The sequence below is a fragment of the Penaeus vannamei genome, chromosome 5, assembly GCF_042767895.1.
Source record: "Penaeus vannamei isolate JL-2024 chromosome 5, ASM4276789v1, whole genome shotgun sequence".
NCBI lineage: Eukaryota > Metazoa > Arthropoda > Malacostraca > Decapoda > Penaeidae > Penaeus > Penaeus vannamei.
In genome coordinates, this window is record NC_091553.1 from 13,801,381 (window position 1) to 13,819,383 (window position 18,003).

The window sequence follows — 18,003 nt, forward strand, 5'->3', positions numbered from 1 at the left end:
CAGGAAAATTCGAAACGGCCTTTCTTTGTTTCCTCCCCGTCCTTTTTATGCCGGAAAGACGGGGAAAAAATGAATTATATTACGCACTGTCAAATTTAACAAGGACGAAAAAGGGAGAGAGAAACAGAGAAAGAGAAAGAGAGAGAGAGAGAGAGAGAGAGAGAGAGAGAGAGAGAGAGAGAGAGAGAGAGAGAGAGAGAGAGAGAGAGAGAGAGAGAGAGAGAGAGAGAAGAGAGAAAAATAGAAAGAGAGAGAGAGAGGAGAGAGAGAGAGAGAGAGAGAGAGAGAGAGAGAGAGAGAGAGAGATAGAGAGAGAGATAGAGATAGAGATAGAGATAGAGAGAGAGATAGAGATAGAGATAGAAAGAGAGAGATAGAGATAGAGATAGAGATAGAGAGAAGAGAAAAAGAGAAAGAGAAAGAGAAGAGATAGAGATAGAGATAGAGATAGAGATAGAGATAGAGATAGAGATAGAGATAGAGATAGAGAGAGAGAGAGCGAGAGAGAGAAAGAGATAGAGAGAGAGAGAGCGAGAGAAAGAGAAAGAGAAAAAAATTACACGGGGGAAAAAATGAGGAAGTTAGTTTAGATATAATGATACTCGTTCATCATCGCAACCCTACACTTCCGCTCGCAAAGAATAAAAAACGATTACATACTGCTGGAAGCGGGGCGCAGAGGATATCCATTGAAAACATACAATTAACTTTATATATCATGTTTTCACGCTCATCCTCGTTCCTCCTCCCTGCCCCCTCCCCCCCTCTCCCCCCACCGCCCTCGCCTCCCCCGCTCGGCCCTCCCTCCCACCTCATTTTCCCTCTCTCCCTCCCCCGCTCGGCCCTCCCTCCTTTTTCACTTTCCCTCTCCCTCTCCCCCTCCTTTTCCCTCTCCCTCTCCCCCTCCCCCTTCTTTTCCCTCTTTCTCTCTCCCCTTCCTTTTCCCTCTCCTTCTCCCCTCCCACTCCCCCTCCTCCTCCATTTCCCCCTCCTTTCCCCTCTCCCTCTCCTCCTGTCCCCTTTCCCCTCTTCGCCAGATCTCGCTTAGTTAGGTATCAAACCTTATATCCTTCACAAATCACTGCAAGTGTTCGCAGTTCCGAGGGAGGAGCAATTTGAACCCTTACTCGCGCGCGCTCACGCGATGGACTCGCCGGCCACAGAGGGCGTAAATGCACAAAACAAACAAACAAACAGCATACAACATATATACATACATATAAACACACACGCAGACAGACAGACAGACACGGACAAGACAGACAGACGGAGAAGCAGACACAGACAAGACAGACAGACAGACAGACACGGACAAGACAGACAGACAGACAAGGACAAGACAGACAGACAGACACGGACAAGACAGACAGACAGACAGACACACACACACATACACACACAGACAGACAGACACACACATGGCGAAACAAAAATCCAAACATCTTGCCCGCGAGGACACAATAGCTACTTAGCTCGCGATAATTGTCAGCACTAGGTCGCTGGATGGGGGGGGGAGGGTTGTTGTGGGGGGGAAGGGAGAGAATCCACACTCGCAACCCCCCCCCCCTTTATTCTTAGGACTGACCCCGCCGCACTACCCACTTACGACCCCTTCTTAGCCACGCTGAAGTCGAGAAACAAAACGCCGCAAAGACGCTGAGATTGAGGCGAGAGATGAGTCGAGAGACGAGTCGAGACATAAGACGGAAAATGAGACGAGAAATGAGACGAGAAATGAGACGAGAGATGAGACGAGAGATGAGACAATAGATTGAACCAGCGACCGGGCGGGGTTGAAGCTCGGGGGGGTTGGAGGTGGAGAGGGCGGCACGAGGTAAGCCCCGAGAGATAAAAAATTCCCCGTTAACCTCGGAAAGGGTTCCAGCGAGTGAGCTTCCCGCGTGTAAAGGAAAGAGGCAACGGCCGCAAAGTGGCTCCGGTGCCGCGTCTTCGGAGGCGCCGGCGGGAACGAAACGGCGCGCTCTTAACACTACCCCTTAAACGCTCTCTTGTTTCCAGATTAAGCTGATTTTATTCGCTTCTTTAACAGGGCTCTTTACCTCCTTCTCCTCCTCTTCCCTCCCCTATACACCCTGCCTACCCCCAGGCACCCTCTTTCTCTCCTTCCCTCCTCCTCCCCCCCCTCCCTCCCTCCTCCTCTCCTCCCCTCCCCTCCCCTCCCCTCCCTCGCTCCCTCCCATTTTCCGAAACACCGAGCGAGAGAAAAACACCAAGACCCACCCTACTCAACATGTGCCGTAATGCATAATTAACATTATAATCAACAAAGACGCCAACACAAAAAAGAAAGAAAAAAAGAAAAAAAAAGCCGCGGGAGAAAGAGCAACACCCCCCCCCTTCGAACTCAACATCTAACCCCCCCCCCCCGCCATATCTAAAGTACCCCCTCCCCCCACACCAAACCCCCCCAAACCCCTACAAAAAAACCCTCCTCCCCCCACCCCCATCGCCGAACTTAACCTCCATTCCAATTCCCCCCCTTTCCTTTCCCCCCTATACCAAGCCCTTCAAACCCTCTACAAAACCAACCAACCCCCGCAGCCCCCCCCCCCGCTCCCTTCCCCCTCCCAACCCCATTAAACACAAGAGCAAGTGCGCGCCGTCGAGGTGGTGATCTAGCCGATGTTTTCTGGGAAGCAAAACTAAGCCCAAGGAAAAAACAACAGGGCCGCCGTACGGCGAGGGAGGGGTTAAGGAGGAGGGGGGGAGGGAACGCTAAGGAGGAAGGGGGGAGGGTAAGGAGGAGGGAGGGGGGGGGTCACGCGACCGGTACATTCAAATGCAACGATTCTCATCCAATTCACGCGAACTTCCAGCATGAGAAAAACAACATAATATTCCAATTTATATACAGAAATGGACAATCCAAAGCGAATGTTTATGCAAATGAAATACAAATGATATTTTCTAATTCCCTGCCTGACGTTCATGGAGATCTTCGAACAAAAATATTGTAATGGCTGGCACGCTATTCCTGTTTTGACCTCGGGAGGTTGAGAGGGTCAGATCAAGAGCTTGAGGTGCAGATTCCTCCTCTTTTCGGGCGAGCGCAATTTCTTATGAATTACACGAGCCTCTATGCATTTTTCAGGAGGAGGCAGCGAGACTCCTTCGCCCCGGACACACAGCCGTCTTCAGGATGGGGAAAAAAGATAAGAGAGGGCGAGAAGGGATTGGGTAGGGGAAGGAAAGAGGGGAGAGGGAGAGATGAGGGGAGAGGGCAAATGGGGAAAGGGAAAAGAAATAGATAAAGAGAGAGAGAGAAAAAGAGAAAATGAAAAAAATAGAGAAATATATATATATATATATATATATATATATATATATATATATATATAGAGAGAGAGAGAGAGAGAGAGAGAGAGAGAGAGAGAGAGAGAGAGAAATCAGAGAGAGAGAAAGAGACAGAGAGCGTGAAACAATTTCTTTTCAAACTGCTTAGTCAAACAGTTTCGAACAAACTTTTCAAATATATTACACTTCGCCATAATGAATAAACAAACATAAAAATTCAACGTCAACACCAACTCCGCCAATTTTCATGATTCCTTCTTATCATCAATCGGGAGAGAGCCATCAAAATCTACTGCCATCATTTATTACTGTCACATATATTCATCAACATATTCATTACTTCCACCATAATTAGTCAAAGAGTAAAAGAGGAAGAACGGCAGCAGGCTCTCTCTCTCTCTCTCTTTTTTCTATCTCTCTCTTTTCTCTCTCTATGTCTCTCTATGTCTCTCTCTCTCTCTCTCTCTCACACACACACACACACTTACACACACACACTTACACACACACACTTACACACACACACACTTACACACACACACACACACACACACACACACACACACACACACACACACACACACACACACACACACACACACACACACACACACACACACACACTCACACACTTTTAAATCTAATATCTTCAGACTGCATTTTACGGCGACACACCTTTCTCAGAAATTAAGTACATCTCCGGCAACACAATTTAAGGGCTTTCATTCATTCATCATTTCATTTCATTCATCGCTCTCAATAATTTAATGTCGCTTTACTCAGGCTTGAAAAACAGCAGAGAAAACCATACATCCCATTTTCCATTTTAATTATATACTCTTGTCTCAAACAACAGAAGAACGACGTGGAAAAGTCTAGGGAAGGTCTATGTCCAACAACAGATCGAAAAAAAAGGAAAAAAAAAAGGTTGAGAATAGGATAGAAAAAAATTCTATTCTTCGTTAATAATCATCATCGCTTTCAGTCCATTTCATCTTCAGGAAATCTCGCTGAATCAGTAACGTCCCAATCCATATTGTTGCGGCCTAAACCAACCACGCTGAAACGCCGATCGAAATGAAATCCAAAATATTAAAAAACAAATGAAAACACACACGAAAAAGAGAAAAAGAAAGAAAGAAAGAAAACACGGACGATAAAACAGACGATAAAACATATGCCTAAAAATATATTTTAACATTTTTTTTCCGAGTCTTTCTCTTCTTTATCAATTCATTTCCCTCGCCGACAACGGGGGCGACTGCAGGCAAAACAAAACGCCGTGCTATGCGATATCTCAATCATTAATAGAATTTGCAAGTAGCGCCATCCAAGACGAATGTGACACGAGGTGCGGCGTGTCGAAAACAAAATAATTTGCATTTCTTTTCCGCCATCAATAATTCCTCCGGCGGTAGTTATCACACGCAGCACCAACGACCTCGGTCACGGCAGCAGGACAAGCGCCGGTTACACCTCCTTTTTCTTGCTTTCTTTTTGCTCCTTTTTTGCCGGTCTTTCTTCACACGGTTCCAATTTTATTTGTATTCTTTGCTTGCTGCAGCGACGCGATTAGTTATTAAGGAGACGCTGCATGACGGAGGGGGTGCGCGGAGGGGGGGGGGGAGGGGGGGAGAAGGGCAAGGGAGAGGGCCGGACAGTAGAGGAGAGGGAAGGATGAGGGAAGGGGGGCAGATGGGGAAGGGGAAGGGGGATGGGGAGGGGAAGGGTATAGATGAGGAGTAGGGGAGGGGAGGAAGATAGATGAGGAGGAGGAAGAGGGGAGGGGATGCGAGGGAAGAATAGGAAGAAGTTCATCAATGGTAAAACCCTGCAATCATGGCCAGGGAATCTGAACATTATCATATGCATATATATACCCTCAAATCAGACAGTGGAAAAAAAATAGAAACACGATGACAGCAGCGTGGACACTTTTTTTTTTTTTTTATCCAGGCAGCAAACTACTGGTGAAATGGGCAGCCCCCCTCCCCCTCCCCCGCACTGCTGTCACTACCCCACCACCTCGTATTCCTCCTCCTCCTCCTCCACCACCTCCACTTCCATCTCCTCCTCCTCCACCACCCCCACTTCCACCTCCTCCTCCTCCACTACCATTCCCACTTCCATCTCCTCCTCCTCCTCCACCACCACCCACGCAGTCGCCCACACTTCAATCTCCACCTCCATCAACCTCCACCACCTCCACCACCTCCACCTCCACCGCCTAGGATAATTCCGTCACCTTAACCAACGCGGACAACAACAAGCCCACGTGTGTATATATAAATCGAAATTTTTTTTGTATACAATATTACTTTGCATATAAATTCTCTTCAAGAGGGCCTATTAGCATATAAAACGCGCCCGTACACAGCGGTGCATAGGTTCCTACTATATCACAGTACATCAAGGCTTATCGCGAGCTCACGTTGCCATCAGATCAAAACACGACCGAAGAATGGCTGAGGCGTCCAATAAAGGTCTATCAAGTTTAACATACGACTGCGGGCTATGATAAAAGAAAACATTGCGATATAACAGATGGCCGCGGACGATAATAAAGGAGTGAAGTCTCAGGAGGCTGGAAGAAGCAGGCAGGGCGAGCAAGCAGAGGAGGAGGAGGAGGAGGAAGGAAAGGGAGGAGGAAGAAGGAGAGAGAGGAGAAGGAAGCACAGGGAGGAGGAAAGATATGATAAGGAAGGAGGTAGGAGGAAGGATAAGCAGGAGGAAGCAGAGAGAGGAGGAAATATAAGATAAGGATGGAGAGGGAGGAGGAGGGAGGAAATAAAGAAGGGGGCGAAGGTAGGACGAAGAGGTAAGCGTAGACTGCAGAAGGAAGAAGTCTGAGAAAAGATGGAAAGGTCATGCGAAATAAAAAGGAGAGAAGGGGATGGAAAAGGAGAAATTTGAAAGAAAATTAAATATGAGGTAGATCGCAGGACGGATAAATGAACGTGAAATTAGGATAAAAAGATAGAAGAAAAGGAGCGGATAGGCTTGTAACAGAAGGAAAGAGACGGAATCAAAAGCAAAAGGAGGTAACAGTGACAGGAGAAGCAGAGAAGGACAAGCCAGGCCAGGAGAGGAACCAGGAGAGGACCTTCTTGCGCGAGGACGAGTGTTGGCGCGCGGCCCAGGCGACCGCGGGCTTCCTCCCTCTCCGACGGGCTCGTGGCGGCGGCGGCCAGCTCAGGCGAGGCAGAGCAAGGCAAGGGCAGTAGACAAGGGGCGAGGCCGGGTCAAGGTCAACAAGAATAGGGAGGCTCCCTACACCGGCGTGCTTTAAGTTTCGCGCAGCCGTTTCGCATTCGTTTCGCGCAGCCGTTTCGCGATATCTCCCGCGATGCGCGACGTTGTCCGACCACGCGGAGCAGGAGATGGAAGTTCAAATGGCAAGAAAAAAACTTCGTCCTGAGCGCGATGATGCAAGCATTTCGTGAACATCAAAATTTTGTGACATTTGGCAGGTCTAAGCAAGCCCAAAAGCCTTCATATATCCCCGTTTAAACATTCCTTTGCAATACATCCAAATTCAATACAATGCCTCTGTACATTGCACACACACAGGACTTCATAATATTTACCTTGTAAACATCAACATACGTATAAATTGCCTTCATGTGTGTGCCCCGAGGGAATACATAAGCATCACATTCAAAAACAACTATTTAAAAATTAGGGGGAAGCAACGACAGTTACAAACAGCAAACGGCTTACAAAACAGCCGCAAAAGATGAACAAACACACAGACAAGTAAACAAACAGCGTGAGAGAGAGAAAAAAACGGGTGCCATGCAGATATATCTAACGAAATAAGAAGTGCTCTCGGTGTGGCAACCTTGTGCTCGGATCAAAGTTTCAGAGGTCAGCAATAAATATGTTATGGCAACAAACAACTTACTCTAAGTCACTCGTAGCGCTGCGAGAAGACGCCATATCAATATCGAATAAGGCGTAGGGAGTGGAAAAAAATGATGAAAAAAGGCATCGTCTTCTGACACACCATGCAGATAATCCATTGCTAGAAATACCAACTGTTTCGAGGCATCGATACGTGTCCCTTCTTCCTTCTCTGAGACTACATTATTCAACAAAACAGAGAAAATGGAAAGAAAAGAAAAAGAAAGAAAAACAAAACAAGGAAGGAAAAGAGAGAGATGAGAAAAGAAATCCATATAGAATACAAAAAAAAAAACGTACACAAACTCAAAAGAAATCAGGAAAAAAAATCTTAGAGAGAAACAACCTGTGTGAGTCACCCCCCCCCTCCCCACCTACCTCCGGAGCGCGCATCGAAACCTGAATTAAAATGTTTGCTAGTGTCCCATCCCGCCTAAAAGCGATACCTTGTTTGGCCTATGTGTGCTAAAAAAAGGGGGCCCAAAATTCTTACTCTCTCTCTAGCGTTTGGCAGCAGCAGCATCGAAAGTGCAAATACGACAAAAATCTTCTCCATTGTAAAGATAAATACACATTCGCACAGCCATTCGCGCGCACACGCACACTACGCACCTACCCTCACATGCACGCAACCACATCGCACTGCACATGTATGCATTTACAAATGTACCTGCACGCACACCAAAACAACCACGCACACGCGCACGCAGGCGAACACGCACGCACATACACACACGCACACGCACACTGCAAGCCCTTCCGCACATCCTACAGAGCCTCCAGTGCGACATCAAAAGAAACACGAATAAACAAATAAATAAAACAAATCAAACGTCGAAGTTCAAGTTCTCTTGAACATCTGTGGTGAACTTTAAGTAATTACTTATAAATGTTCTCTAAACTTCACTCCTTGTCAGAAATGTAATCTCAGACTCGTTTTGAAAAATTAAACGTTGCCTTTAAGTTTCATGAAATTTTATCAAAATCTTATATCAATCTTATAACCGATTTCGGATTATCTTAGGTGTTCAAAAGAACACTTAACATTCATCCAAACCTTTCAAGGAGACTTGATGAAAAAAAACAAAAGTAAACGAAACAAAATCAAACCGAAACAACGAAAAAGTAATAAAAAAGGCAATCAAGAACGGCCCTTAGAGAGACCTACAAAGTGGTCTGAATGATGTTAAGTGTTCTTCCGGGCTGGTTAGAACAACTGAAATAACACCCACCTGGTTCACGTTGTCCGGTCTAAAGGGCAAGGGAGGCGACCAACCAAGGATTCTTACCTGAAAGGAAAAGCAACCACGTGAGGAAATTGTGCCAAAAAATATCAATGAAAATGGCTGTCATGGAAGAAAAAATAACAACACTTTAGAGTAAACATGCTCTCCCTATCTCTGAATGTGTCCGTTCCTGTGAATGCAAATATGTAAACGTGCTGCTCATGTAAGTACAAACATATGTGTACACAGGTGTATATATGATTATATATGTATGAATCTGTGTACTGTATGTATGCGTGTAAACTAACACAGACACGCTATACGTTGATTACTTGTGCAACCATCATTAAAAGTCATTGATCTGTATTGACCGTAATAGACTCTTATTAATCATTTCTATGTCGTATGCAAATAACCGACTTCTTCAGGTGGCAACAGTTACTTGAGCATTACCCTGTGCAAGAGTGGCAAGTCTGAACACTAACGGCCGTATAGAATAATTACCATTATAACCTATCGCCTTGTTAATAGCGCTTTCGGGTAGTTAACGACACGGCTACCGACTAACACTCAAAGACAACGCTTCACAGTACGTCACTTGTGCGTTTCCAAACTCTAAAACCAAAGTGCTTGCTCGATCGTATCTTCTGTTCTGTCATTTTACTAGAAAAATGCTTGTCCAACTTCAATCTACTTTCCTGTTGAGTCTTAAAACCGCTCCGTTGCAATTACTGTTTTATCCGCTTGATGATGATGATAAAAAATAGGATCCGATATCTGGGCGATTCTCTTAAGCGGGGTTTTGTATTCTTAAGGTAAACCCCGTTACGCCAACCCTGAGCTAATTTGTCTAGCAATTCCAACAGCTGAATAAAACATAGCGCCATCGCATGATTAGACTTAATAACACAAATGCAATACTGTTACTTCGGGCGTCTTAAGAAACGACGAAAGAAAGACAAAGTGAATGAGAGAGAGAGAGAGAGAGAGAGAGAGAGAGAGAGAGAGAGAGAGAGAGAGAGAGAGAGAGAGAGAGAGAGAGAGAGAGAGAGAGAGAGAAAGAGTGAACGAAAGAAAGAAAAAACTTGGGATGAATAAAACATTGGCATCCACATGAAAATTCCAAGTTTCTTCAAAAGTTAAATTATATGCTTGCGTGTACAGATATATTTGACACTCAAGCATGCTGGCTATATCAATTCAATGACAATAGAAAAACTATCTTTCACATACAAATATAAAACTATTTCTCAGTCTAACAGGCTTGGTTCTCTACGATACAGTGTACTTTGCATGACGGAAGTGCACATTCGTGAAGGCGAGAAAAAGGAAGTGAGTGAAGAAAGAGAAAGAAATTAGGGGGTGATGGGAGGAGGGAGGGAAGGAGACGGAGAGAGAGGGGGAGGGAGGAAAAAAGAAGAGGGAGGAGGAAGGGACTGGGAGAGCAGAGGGGGGAGTGAGTGAGAGATAAAAATAGATGGATAGATAGATAGAGAGAGGGAGAAACAAATAAAGAAAGAAAGAATGAAAGAAAGACAGACAGACACACCTAAATACCTCCAACGTTTCAATTCAAAATCACACCGTCCACTGTGCACAAGAGAAAAAAAATATTCAAACGCAAAAGAAAAACAAAAATAGAAATAAATAAATGCAAAATCAAGCGAAAACACAGGCCAACTGAAATTAAACGACAAAGTAATAAGTAAAGAAAAAAAACTGTGCTTGCGTTAAGATACAGTTAGGCTCAAAATCCCATCCCCCACTTGATAGATTGATTTAGGGTAAACGCATCATACACTAATCAACCGAGTTAATCTAAATACATAATTACCAACGATATTCAGATCGCAAATTAAACATTCTCGTGTAATTTTGTCAGCGATAATCACCAGAAGTAATCCTGGTACATAATTAATCCTCAAAATTTTCGGAGCTCTTAATAAATATTTCAATGTATTTTCCATTACGCTAATCCCCTCTCATTAATCCTAGGCGAAGGTAATCCCACTAATATCAAACAGGAGATTCAATTCCCGATGCCCATTAAAAACCAGGAGGAGGACGGGAAGGACAGTGTTCTCGGGCCGGGCGGACGGGGGCCATCTGCGCCGCCGTGCGCTCGCTCGCGACCCCGCCTGCGCCTGGGCTTAGGGTAGGGGGAGGGGGAGGTAAACTGAGATTCGATAGATTAGATAAATTGTATGTATGTATGTATGTATGTATGTATGTATGTATGTATGTATGTATGTATGTATGTATGTATGTATGTATGTATGTATGTATGTATGTATGTATGTATATAGATAGATAGATAGATAGATAGATAGATAGATTACATGAATAAGACAATACGTATACACATTTATTACATACATCGCGCGCGCAGGCACACACGCACAAACACACACACACACACACGCTAAAAGCTAAGATAGATAGACTGAAAATCTATCGATGGACAGATCCACAGCGTGAGAGAGAGAGAGAGAGAACGATGAACCGTAACCGATTTGTACCACGAAATGAACGTTCATGAAGATATCAAAACCAAAGGCAATTAAGCGTTTTTACGTCTTTTTCTGAAACCTGACTGCATAAAAAGTAACTTTCATGCATATAAAAATAAATATGAGTTTTCGGTACACGACATATACAATGGATCTTCCAGAAAGCACAAGAATCGTCTATAATTGCCGCAAGAGAGAGAGCGGGGGATTATAGGCGTTGCGCGCAGGGCTCGGAAGGTCTAATATCCTATCGCATCCCGCGGACACTGGGAGAAGGCCCTCTCATCGCCACTATAATTCACCCTCGCAGGGCCCGCGTTGAGGTCTTGTATGAACAAAAATATTCCATATAATTCGAAGTTCCTAAATTATAGAGCCGGAGTGGATCACAAACTCCCCTCACCCCCCTCCCCCTCCCTTGCCTCCCTCCCTCCCTCCCTCCCTCCCTCCCTTCTCTCCTCCTCCCTCCCTTCACCCTCCCTCCCCTCTGCCCCTACCCCTTCCCCACCCCAAATCCCCTTCTCCACACCCCCTTCCCATTCCCCTTTTCCCCTTCCCCCGCCCATTTCTGTACCCTGGGAGAATCGCGCAAGCTAAAGTGGCCCTTATCACCCCATCTGATAAGGGCTCGCCGTTAGCCAACAGAAGCTGAAAACTCTTATGAATAAATGCGAGATTTTGCGCATGTCCTTCGCAAAGATCTCTTCTTACATCCCCATTCACAGTCGGCGAGATCGTCCTTCTGAGGCTAAGGATACCAGACCTCCACAGAGTTGTAGGATAAGTATAGAGGTAATGCGAGGGGGGAGAGGGGGGTTGAGGGGGTGGTGAGAGGGAGGGCAGGAGGGGGTGGTGAGAGGAAGGGGGTAGGGAGGGCATGGTAAGGGAGAGGGAAGAGGGGGGTAGGGAGATGGTGAGAGGGAGGGAAGGAGGGGGTGGGGAGTGGTGGTGAGAGGAGAGAAAAGGGGAGGAGGTAATCAGGGTGGTGAGGGGGAGGAAGGGCGGGAAGGCAGGGTGGTGAGAGGGAAAGAGAGAAGGGGGAGCTATGGGGGAGGGGGAGGAGAGAAGGGGGAGCTATGGGGGAGGGGAGGGGAGGGGGAGGGGTTGACAGCCATACCCCTTGGCAAATATCACGAATCAATGGAGTCACGATCAAGGGCAGACATTAGTTCACGTGATGAGGGACGCGGAGGGAGAGCGGCGAGCGGGGAATTCATGCACGTGGGAGGGAGGCTCTGGTTTCGGAATGCGTGGGGAATACACACACGCACACGCACACGCACACGCACGCATACACACACAAGCACACACACACACACACACACACACACACACACACACACACGCACAAGCACACACACACACAAGCACACACACACACAAGCACACACACACACAAGCACACACACACACAAGCACACACACACACAAGCACACCCACACACAAGCACACACACACACAAGCACACACACACGCACACGCACACGCACACGCACGCATACACACACAAGCACACACACACACACACACACACACACACACACACACACACGCACAAGCACACGCACAAGCACACGCACAAGCACAAGCACAAACACCAACATACACACCTATATTATATATACATACATACATGCACACATACATACATGCAAACATACATACACATTCATATTGATAGATATGTATCGTCTGTGTACACATATATAAGGAATATCTCTAAATGAATGCGACGAAGACATGAGCTAAACTTAAGTCTGTGTAAAGCTGCATGTCTGTGAGGAGACTGAGGTACTGTGTTTGTTTTGTAAGAATTATAGTTCTAAGTATGCTAGAGATGATATATATATTTATTTATTTTTCATCATAAATTATCTTAATGTTTAATCGCACAACAGTGGAATTGGTAACTAATACTTTCCTTTCAAAATGACAAAAATAATTAATATATTTGCCGTAAGTTAGAAAAAATACGATGATTTCAATCATGATATTATCAACAGTAAAATTAATAGTAACAATTATCAACATAATCAAAATGTTAACAGTATTACCGTGATTTAAAATAACAATAGTTCTCAATTCGCGCAGAAAAGAAAAAAGAAAAAGAAAAGAAGAAACATTAAGAACAAGAAAGAGAAAAGCAAAGAGAAAGAGAAAAAGAAAGAGAAAGAAAGAGAAAAGGAAAAAAAACGGAAAAAGGAACAGCAAAAAGGTTTAAAAAAATATAATAAACAAAAATAAGACGAAAGAAAAAAAAGAAAAGAAAAACAAGCGGGCCCACTCACTCCCAATAACCCCACATATTGCACAGGATTAACCTCGTACATCGATTGCAGAAAAGGAAACGCGATCCTTATCATCAATGACGTGGATCAAGAAAACGAAGGACGAAAAGAGAAAAAAAAAAGAAAGAAAAAATATCCACGCACTGATGACTCGAGTAATAATGCCCCCCTTCCTCCCCTCCCCATTGAAACCTCCTTCCTCCTCCCTCCACCCTCCCCCAGTCTCTCCCCTCCCTCCCTCCCCCTCCCCCACAGTCTCTCCCTCCCCTCCCCTCCCTTCCCCCTCCCTCACACAGTCTCCCCTCTCTCCCTTCCTCTCTTCCCCCTCCCCCTTCTTCCCCATAGTCTCTCTCCCTCCCCCACTCCCCCACAGTCTCCCCCTCTCTCCCCCTCCCTCCCCCACTCTCCCACAGTCTCCCCCTCCCTCCCCCCCTCCCCCCACAGTCACTCGTGTGGGAAGACTTGCCACGTGACCTTTCCGAAAGATGCGCAAATAGAGGGGTCGTCCCAGCTGCTCTACCAAATACTTGAATAATTAACATCACGGACTTGAACAACAGCTGAAAACCTGGTATAGGGTGTGGCAAAAGCAGGTAAGCCTGGGAAATGAAAGCCGAGAGGGGATGGGGGGGTAGGGTGTGGAGGGAGGAGGGGGAGGGATGATGGGGGGAGGGAAGGGAGGGCGGGGAAAAGCGGACATTGCGTACAGAGCATCAATACTGTATTTGCTACGAAATGAGGATCAAGAAAAAAACGAAAAAAAAAAAATCCCACTAACCCCTAAAAAAATTCATAATAATAAATCAATCACAACACCCATTTTTATTCCCTGACTCTGTGTGTCTATCTGTGTCTCTTTCTCTCTCTAGCTACGGAATGAGGAACAAGAAAAAAACGAAAAAAAACACTAACCTTTAAAATAATAATAATAATAATAATAAATCAGTCACAACACCCATTTTTATTCCCTGACTGTGTGTGTCTGTCTGTGTCTCTCTCTTTCTCTCTCTACGATTTCAGAACAAGCCCCTTCCCTCCCGTCAAAATGTCCTCTCTCGTGCCCATGTAAACGAACATTCTACACCCTCCCCCCCCCCCCCCTAAAAAAGTCACGCCGTTGGAGACCTTAAAGAAACGGCCCAACTTTACCATCCGCAACGTAACGCATCCGACTAAACTGTTAACATTTCACATCATTCATTCATGTCCAATCTTCAGATTTAAAGCACTAGCAGATTGGATTTCAGGTGCGACATGACTGAGGCAATGTAAATGGTAATCAACAAATAAGACCACCTTTCGAGAGAGAGAGAGAGAGAGAGAGAGAGAGAGAGAGAGAGAGAGAGAGAGAGAGAGAGAGAGAGAGAGAGAGAGAGAGAGAGAGAGAGAGAGAGAGAGAGTATGGAGGGGAGGGAAGAATAAAGGGAGGAGGGGAGGAAAGAAGGAAGGGAGGAGGGGAGGAAAGAATGAAGGGAGGAGGGGTGGAAAGAAGGAAGGGAGGAGGGGAGGGAAATGGGGAGGGAAGGAGGGGAAGGAGGGAGGAAGAAAAAAAAAGAGACGCTCCCAGACAAGCAGAAACACTGATAAATATGAGAGACGAAATACACTTGCCATTCCCTCAGTAACCTTTAAGTAATTCATTGAAGGTATTCTTCGCCAATGAAGGTCAAACAAAAGCCAGCGTGGATACAAGGGCTTTGAACATTTGTTATATACAAGGATAAATTGCGCAAACACATCAACAGCAACAACGAACGTCAGTGAAAGAGATACGGTAAACAACGTCACTAAAGCTCGTAAGAAGCTGAAGAATTGGGGAATTTTGTTCTCGATCCACAATGACCAAAATGAGGAGCTCGGCGGTCCCGCTGGATGCTCGAGGACCGCACCTCCCGCTTAGAAATGTTTATTCTAAGTGCTGTAACAGCTCTCCCCGCCTACATCCACTTACATCCTTACTTGATAAATATAACCAAAAGATCATTGTCGATCAGCATCAATATTGCTCATCACTACATAACAATTGGTATAATATATGTTGATGCGCCCTGGGGGGTAAGCTGCTGATTGGAAGTTAAAAGGCTGACCTTTCGTACACAGCCTTATTACAGCGTACACCACCGCACGTAACTTCATTCAGGACAAAAGGGGGGAAACGGAGGCCAGCGTTGCGTCCGTCGTGGTCGCCGGACCGCGACCCTCCCGACGCGACGGAGGTTTGGCGCTGCTTTCGGGGCCGTCGCGAAGGGCCACTCGGCACCACGCCGTTGTGCACAAAAGATCATAGTTCAGTGTCGCACAATCAATGGATAATTATCTCCTGTTAGCTTAATCTTCGTCGCCTCAATACAACATCTAATGCTTTACAATTCGACTTTTATTCTCCATTCTGTTTATCTCCTCTTCAGCCAACGACCGCGGCCGCGCACGACGAACCACGGCCCTCGGAACGCCCGTCGCAGAATAAAAAACAGAAAACCAACCAGTCATAACTGAACCAAATAAAATTGGTCTGAAATATGAGCCAAATAAATCAGATCCCTAGGTACCCCCTCCCACCCCCGCCCACCCAACCCGACTCATAATATAGCGTCGCCTGGCCATACAAATTGCATGGTGTTTATCCCGGCGTAACCAATGGGCCAAAGACTCATCATGCAAGTTGACCTACTACGCCTCTGTTAACATATTCAATTATCGTGCAACTGTGGCTAGTAATGAGCATGCAATTGCACTTATTTTACCAATTGTTCGACGGTGTATAAGGTACCAACCGATCCTCAAGACGGATGGAAGATGGAGGAGAAGAAGGGAGGAAGAGAAGAAAGGAGGAGGAGAAGAGGGCGGAGAATAATGAAATGAAGGACGAGGGAGGAGGAGAGGGAGGAGAATATGATATGGAGGAGGAGGAAGAGGGGGAAAAAGAGGATCAGGAATACGAAACAGGAACTAAAAAAAGGAGAGGACGCGCAAAAGACGACAACGAAGGAACATAAGGAGAAGCAAGTGAGGAAGAAAGAGAAGGGTATGCAGGAAGGAGGAGGAGAAGGAAATGACAAGAGGAAAGGAAATCGAAGTAGAGCCGGAAGAGGCGGGAAGAGGAAAGCAACGAGAATGAGCAGAAAGAAGCGAGACATGCGGGGCGCAACAGGGAGCCAAGAGACTGCAAACTTCGAAAATGTCAGACAGGAATAACTTCGGGTTGGGAAGGAAGATAGAGAGAGATGGGGATAGAAACAAATAGAATGATAGACTGATTGATAGATAGATCGACAAAGCCAGAGAGAGAGAGAAAGAGAGAGAGAGAGAGAGATAGAGAGAGAGAGAGAGAGAGAGAAAGAGAGAGAGAGAGAGAGAGAGAGAGAGAGAGAGAGAGAGAGAGAGAAAGAGAGAAAGAGAGAAAGAGAGAGAGAGAGAGAGAGAGAGAGAGAGAAAGAGAAAGAAATAGAGAGAAATTCAGATAGACTACCAAATAGAAAGACGGATAGACAGATAGTCAGACAATTAAAGCGAGAGAGAGTAGGCTAATGATGCAAAAAGCCGAAGTTAAGAGTATCCGGTTTAGGAAGCTGTGCGATCGTTCGGCCGAAGTGAAGAGGTATATGAAATGGAAATGACAGGAGCGAGAGGCAGAAGGAGTCAACGAGGGAGGGGAGAGGAGAACCCGCTAAAAATTCAGAGGTAAAAAAAGAGAGAGAGAGAGAAATGACGAGGGGACAGATCGAAAGTGGAGGGAGGGGAGGGGGGAGAGCGACGGGGCTTAGAGAGAGCAGCCGGGGAGGGAGAAAGAGAGAGAGAAGGGGAGGAAAGAAGGGGGAGATATAGGAGGGAGAGGAGAGAGGAGGAGGGATGGGAATAGAGTTGGAGAGGGAGTGGAGGGAGGGAGGGAGGGAGGGAGGGAGGAGGGAGGGAGGGAGGGAGGGAGGGAGAGAGAGAGAGAGAGAGAGAGAGAGAGAGAGAGAGAGAGAGAGAGAGAGAGAGAGAGAGAGAGAGAGAGAGAGAGAGAGAGAGAGAGAGAGAGAGTCGAAGGGACAAGGGGAGGAAGAAAGAGAGAAAGAGACAGGAAAGAGGGGTAAAGGGGGGAAGACAAGCCAACAAAACGCCCCGTAATCACTGCTTGACTTATGTACGAGGTGACTGCGAATGATGCGCCGTAAAAAAGGCATTGCAGGATTAGGAACTGCAACATTTAGCACGGCCGCGGGCACTTCCCACGACACAAACACGACCACCGGCACCGTGGTCTCTACGGTGCTGCAAGATGCATCAACCTATTCGGAAACTCAGGATACAAGCAGTGATAAACAAGGTTGATAAAACAACCACTGGCAACCGTCCCTTTCGCCTCCCGCTCTCTCCCTATTTTGAATAATCAACAAATCCTTTTTTTTTTTTACACTTATCGTTAAGATTATCTTTATCGTGATCATTATGAATGCTTGCTTAAACTCCCACATTTTTGTTATCAGCATTATTTTCAATGCACTTGTAAACACCACAATTAACAAAAAAACATTAGCTATAGCAATACTACGAATACTGCTACCACCAATGATAATAAAAGAGTTACAATTGCAATATTACAATTTTATTAGCAGGAACGGTTGCAATATATATCACACACGCAAAGTAAACAGAGAAATCATAACAAATAACCCCAAAACAACAACAACAAAAAACAACAACAGCGTCGACGCGGAGAAACCGAAGCAATGGGAGTCGAGGGAGGAAGAGGGACCTATCGGAGGGTGTTAATTAAA

The 18,003-nt window shown here is 45.8% G+C and overlaps 1 protein-coding gene across 9 annotated transcripts in view; it reads right to left on the reverse strand.

Moving 5' to 3' along the window:
* Positions 1-18,003, reverse strand: part of LOC113807515 (protein bric-a-brac 1-like) — a 380,224-nt gene that overhangs the window by 296,629 nt on the left and 65,592 nt on the right. For 5 of the 9 annotated variants that reach the window (XM_070121904.1, XM_070121903.1, XM_070121902.1 and 2 more), the window contains exon 2: positions 8,451-8,507. The exons of the other annotated variants lie outside the window; for them this stretch is intronic. In XM_070121904.1, coding sequence (XP_069978005.1) covers positions 8,451-8,507 — 57 coding nt within the window. The remainder of the gene's footprint in view (positions 1-8,450; positions 8,508-18,003) is intronic. 9 annotated transcript variants of the gene reach the window in all.